At 64.0% G+C, this 6,000-nt stretch overlaps 1 protein-coding gene across 2 annotated transcripts in view; it reads left to right on the top strand.

Moving 5' to 3' along the window:
- The first annotated feature begins 3,439 nt into the window (after positions 1-3,439).
- Positions 3,440-6,000, top strand: part of INTS1 (integrator complex subunit 1) — a 29,641-nt gene continuing 27,080 nt past the window's right edge. For both annotated transcript variants that reach the window (XM_040455701.1, XM_040455700.1), the window contains exons 1-2: positions 3,440-3,714; positions 4,258-4,548. In XM_040455701.1, coding sequence (XP_040311635.1) covers positions 3,657-3,714; positions 4,258-4,548 — 349 coding nt within the window. In that variant the 5' untranslated portion in view covers positions 3,440-3,656. The remainder of the gene's footprint in view (positions 3,715-4,257; positions 4,549-6,000) is intronic.

The raw sequence follows: 6,000 nt of genomic DNA, 5'->3' as shown, positions 1-6,000 counted from the left end.
TGCTACTCATTCTTAAATGGTTCAGGAAAAAATTATGAATGGATGGAGAGAAAGAGATAGAGCAATGTTCAGGGATTCAGGATGAAGGCTGTCTAGTACTCGGTACTATTCTTGCAAATTCTGACAACACGTCCCCCGACTTGTTTTAAAGGATTCCTTTTTTGTTGTTTATTTATTTTGAGAGAGAGAGAGAGAGAGAGAGAGAGAGAGACAGAGCATGCAAGCGAAGGCAGGGCAGAGGGAGACAGAGAATCCCAGGCAGGCTCTGTGCCATCAGTGCAGAGCCCGATGTGGGGCTTGAACCCACGAATCGGGAGATCATCATGTGTGCTGAACCCAAGTTGGACACTTACTGAATGAGCCACCCGGGCGGCCCTCAAATTTTATTTAGGCTTCAGGGGCTTAAAAGAACAACGGTCACCACCTTGCTCGAGGGTCTACACTCTGGGCAGGGCAGCAGCAGTGGTCTGTCTCTGCACACCCCCCCCCCACCCCCGTCAGGTGGCACAGTGGCTGAGTCACAGCTTGGAGCTCAGCAGGAGCGGCGGGCGGGTTCCAGGAGCCGCCATCCCAGCGACCGGGAGGGAGGCGGGCACGGCAGGCTCCAGAGCGGGCACAGAGGCTGGCGTCTCAGACAACTTTGTTTCAAAACCTCACTGCCCTCCAAAACTATGTAACTGTGTGAGAACAAGGGAACGCTAATCAGCTGGATTGTAATAATCGCTTCGCAAAGCGTACATATATCAAACGTCGCACGTCGTACCTTAAACACCCACAAATTTTGCCAATTATACATCAGTGAGGTTGGAGAAAAATAAGTTTTTCCTGGCTCTCTTCTCGATAACCGTATTGGGCTACAAACCGTAACATTTACCATTTTGAAGTGTATGATTTGGAGGCTTTTGGTGTTTTCACGCGTTGTGCATCCAGAGCCATCCTCAAATTCCAGGCGTTTCTATCACCTGGAGAGAAACCCTGTGCCCGCTCAGCAGCACCCCCCCCCCCCCACTGCCCTCCCCACCCCCAGCGCCTGCTAATCTTCCTTCCATCTCTGGGGATTTGCCTGTCCTGGGCTTTTCATTATCAACGGAACCAGACAACGTGTGGTCTTACGTGCATGTTTTTGAGCTTCTTTGTGCCGTGGATCGTGCTTCCTTCCTTTTTATGGCTGAGTAGTATTCCACCATGGGGACAGACCACTTTCTGTTTATCCGTTCATCTGTTCCTGGACGTTTGTTTCTACCTTCTGCCTGCTGTGAACAGTGTCGCCGGGAACACGGGTGTGCAAGGCGTTTATCTGCACATTTCCCGTTCTCTGGGGTGCTCGCTCGGGAGCACTCTGGAAGGGCCCCATGGCAGCCCGGCCCCTTCTGCCGCCGGGCCACATCTTGGCCAGCGCTTGTTGGTGTCTGTCCTCGCCGGGTGCAGCGGCCACCCTTCCGCTCTGAGCCCTACTCCGTGCCCACGCTGAGGACCGAGGACCAGGCGGTGACCCCGTCCTCCCAGCCCACGCACAGGGCGCCGGCCCGGGGTCCTGGCGTTCCCGCAGGGCAGGGACTGAACGTGGGGGGCTGCGGGCAGGTGTGGCTGGCACACCGCCAGGCCTCCGGCGGCCTCTGCACTGTGAGTCACGGCCACCTGCTGGAATGAGGGCCCACGTCCCTCTCCCACCCCAGAAAAGCAGGTGCGCTCCTGCTGTGGGCAGAAGGAGGGCTTCGGACGGGGTCTCGGCTGCGGTGGCTACGGCGTGGTACCAGGTGGGGGCCAAAGAGCAAACATTTCCTCATCATGGTTCTGGAGGCCGGGAGTCCAAGATCCGGGTGCCGCAGCCCTGGTGTCTGGTGGGAGCCCGCCTCCCGGCTTGCAGACAGCGCCTTGTCGGGTCCTCATCTTGGGGGGCTGGGGAAGGAGTGGGGGAAAAGTCTCCCAGCTCCGGGCGCTTCTTATAACGGCACCAATCCCAGGACCAGGGCTCCACCCTCCAGCCCTGGACCTTAGAGCCTTCCCCTGCTGAGGGCAGGGCCTGGGCTGCCAAGCTCCCGGGACCTGCCGGCCGCTTCCAGGGGCCCGTGGTTCTGAGTAAGGACAACGACCACGGCAGGGAGCGTGGCGCCTCTTTGGGGGGGGGGGGGCGCTACGGGGCACCGGGCACCTCCCATGGGCTTTCTGAGTTACACCCTCCACTGCCCTTGGCAAGGTGACCCCACTGCTGCCTCCCTCCCATGGCAGAAGGGCCCCCACTGGCCACGCCAGGGGGCACGGCTCTGGGCTCCCAGCCTTCCCTCTGCCACCCCCCCCCCCCCCGTGACAAAGGATCCTCGCTCGTGCCTGCTGTGCCCACCGGTTCTACCAGCCACCGCTGACAGAGGGACCCCCGGTGGGGCCAGCAAGGCCCCTGCCCCCTGCTTTAGAGCATTCGCTAAACGGCTTGCAGTGGTGAGCCCTCCTGTGTCCCTCTGAGACACACGTGGGCACCCACAGCCATTCCTGTGAACGTGACCGTCACGAGGGTGGGCCCGTCTCCCCCGTCCGGTCACTGCCCGCCTGCGGACACAGCTGGCTACACGTCCACACTGACTGACCGCCCTTTGCAGGTCTTCACCTGGGCCCCACTGCCTCCTCCTCCCCTGAGGCTCGGCCCTTCCCTACCTGCAGCCGCCACTGAGGAAGGTCCCTTAACTGCAGACCCCTGCTTTGCCAAAACTCAGGCCCGGTAGGAGTGCCTCGCTCGGGGTTCCCACGGCCTGTCCCTTCACGCCAGGCCGCCCACTCTACATTGGAAGGCACCTGGCTGGCCAGTGAGACTGTGGGCCGGGCAGTCGCTCCGGCCTCGTTCGTTCGTGGTGCAGGGTGGGGCTGCGTCCGGAGACCCGAGGACCGCACGGTGACCCCTGATAGGAGTGGGGGGCGTGGGGTTTCGTCGCCATGGAGCCTCACTCCGGGAGGGTGGACACGTCCTCTGCCATCAAAAGGCCTGGGAGAGGCAGCAGAGCCCCACTGTGCGGGCGGGGAAACTGAGGCTGGGATCCCCGCTGCAGACGTGCCCATTCGCAGCCCTGGGCTCCCTCTTCGCCCCAACGCGGGCATCCCAGAAACCTGGCCTCTGACAGCCAAACGGGAGGGCAGGACCCTGAAGGTGCAGCACCTCTGGTTCCGAGTCCCCGCGACCCCCTCCCTGAACCGCGTCACCCTCACCTGCAGAGGGCACGTGCCACTCAGGTCGGCGGCAGCGAGGTTCGGCCGGCCTCCCGCCGCCAGAGGGCGCTGCAAGCACCGCGCAGGCGCCTCCCGCCCAACCCGTGCTGTTTTGCTTCCGGTTGTTCTGGAAGTCGTGGTGCCGAGGGTGGCAAGGGTGGCTTCCGCTTCCGGGACGGCCGTGGCTGGGGCGCCCGGGCGGTTCGCTGGGCGGGTGGCGTGTGGGCCGGGCCGCGGCTGCCGGCGGTACCGATCCCTCCCCGGCGGATCCGAGGCGGGGCCCGCGCGGCCCCCGAGTCGCTCCGCCCTGCGGGGCCGCGGCCCCTTCGCCCGCAGGCCCCAGCCCCGGACGGCCCGGGCGCGAATGAATGAATGAGCGAGCGAGGGGACGGCGGATCGGCGCCGGCCTTCTCCTCGGGTGACACCGCGGCGGCGAGGAGCAGCGCGGGGAGGGGGACAGAATGAACCGGGCCAAGCCCGCGACGGTCCGCAGGCCCAGCGCGGCGGCCAAGCCCTCAGGTGTGGGCTTCTGCCTGCGGCCCGGGTTCCCGGGCGTGGGGTCTGGAACGGTGTCCCTGGGCGGATGGGCCGGCTGCGACCGCCTCCGGGAGGCGGACTCCCTCTCGGGGCACACCCGAGGCTGCAGAGAAGCAGCCGAGGATCTCGCTGGCCGGGGGCGGGCGGCAGCACAGGCCGGAGCCGGGCTGCCTAGCGCTGTGGCCGGGCGCAGGTGACTGTACGTCTCGGTGCCTCGTTTTCCTCCTCTGCAAAGCGAGAGGACGGGCGCCCGTGTCAGAATCTTGTTGGGATCAAGTGAGCCGACGCTCCCAAAGCAGGGGACTGGTCTGGTCTGGTCTGTAGTCAGCACCCAGTGGCTGACCGCACCAGACCCTGCTCTGCCCTGGGCTTGCTGGCACCTGGTTTCTTGCCTGCCCTGCCGCCGCTCGTCTGAGCCCCTCTGAGAAAGCGGGAGGTTGGAGTCCCTGTGCAGCATCCTCTCCCCGCCCCCCCCCCCCAACCACCGTGTAAAGGTGCACGTGTCCCCACCTCCCCTCTCTGCAGGGCACCCTCCGCCGGGAGACTTCATTGCTCTGGGCTCAAAGGGTCAGGCCAATGAATCGAAAACGGCGTCCACCCTGCTGAAGCCTGCCCCTTCCGGCCTGCCTTCGGAGCGCAAGCGGGACGCCGCGGCCGCTTTGGCCGGTGCCTCAGCGCTGACCGGCCTCACCAAACGCCCCAAACTCTCCTCCACACCCCCTCTGAGTGCCCTGGGGCGCCTGGCTGAGGCTGCAGTCGCGGAAAAACGCGCTATCTCTCCATCGATTAAAGAACCGTCTGTGGTCCCGATCGAAGGTAAAGCCGGTGTCCGGACTTGGCGGAGAGCAGGCCCCACAGCTCGTCTGCCGGGGGCTCAGGAGAGGCCAGTTCCAGGCTTAGCGTGGGTGCGGCACAGGCGGAAGGGTGGAGAGGAGTCCTCTGCGAGTTTGTTCCCCAAAGCGCTTCTCACGCAGGCGCCTCCACCCGCCTCGAGCCGGCCAGCTCGTGACGGGGACGGAGACCGGGAAGTGTTAACGCGGGCTAGGGCTTGGCACAGGGGGGTCTCGGGCCCCGGCGTGCTGCAGGAGCAGGTGTCCACAGCGGGCACGTCGCCGCAGTGAGCCTCAGCGGCCTTCTCTGAGGTTAGGGTGACCCACGGTTCGGGATCCTTACCCGTGAAGCGCGCCCAGCTTGTGCCCGTGCGCCGTCTGCTGGGAAGCGGATGGGCTTCGCTCTCTCTGCTCTTCAGCCCCTCTGCGGGGGCTGGCTTGGAGTATGACTGGCCGCACTGCCAGCCACTATCCTCTGTGAGCAGCTTCTGTCCTTGACTCGCCTCCGCTCTGGGCACTGGGGGTCGGTGGTCACCGAGGCAGACCAGAGGGGGCCCTGTGTTCTGGGGAGTCCCCCTCTGCCCGCGCTTCAGTGATCCTCGCCAACGGGGCAGGAAACGCTACGACGTGAACATCAAGAGAAAGTACGTTAGTTCTGTTATTTACAGAAAGGCTTTGAGCTGCGCGCATCTGAGATCGCTCCTGCTTTTCTGTGCCATATTCCCAGTGATTAACTTTAGCTGCTCCACGAGGCCACGTAGATCAGATCCGTCAAATACCCAGCCAGCCCCAGGTTTGGAACACACAGGTACTCACGTGACAGTGTTGGCAGAGAGCAGCCTCACGAGGGACCTGTAAGGTGCAGGTGAGCCTTAAAGGCTGGCTAGGATCTTGACAGGTGCTCGAGGATGTTGGGGAGTAAACCGCCAGGCAGAGGCCTGCATTCCGGAGAGGAAAGCGTGCCGGGAACGGACTAGGTCCCGGCGGCGCACGGGGCGAGAATCGAGGCTGGCCGCCGGAGAGATGCTTGTGCCTGATTCGGTTGGCGGTAGGGAGCCCTGGGGCTTGGGGAGCAGAAGGCACAGCTGGGGCCAGCTGCGCTTTGGGAGACGAGTCAGGCCTCCAGTCCAGGCCCGAGCCTCGCGGGGCGGCAGCCCCCCGCCCCAAGTCGCCCTCCCCTGGCAGCGAGGGCAGGCGGACACTAAAAGCACACACAGGGCTGAGGCTCCTGCCCGGGCCACGGCTCTCCCAGTTAGTAGCCGTGCGTCTCCCGTAAACGGTGGTTCTGGAGAGCAGGTGGAATGCGGTGTGGAAAGCATATCCTGAGCGATGAGGCACTTTGCAAACAGGAGGCCGCACGTAGCTGTGCGTAGCCCCGGGCGCGGGGGACGTCAAGGTCTTCAGCGAGTCTGGTCCACCTGCCCTGCCTGCTCGTCCG

This window comes from Herpailurus yagouaroundi, unplaced genomic scaffold (genome assembly GCF_014898765.1).
Source record: "Herpailurus yagouaroundi ecotype Mexico unplaced genomic scaffold, PumYag 216, whole genome shotgun sequence".
Lineage (NCBI taxonomy): Eukaryota > Metazoa > Chordata > Mammalia > Carnivora > Felidae > Herpailurus > Herpailurus yagouaroundi.
This window is presented reverse-complemented; position numbering and strand designations above follow the sequence as displayed.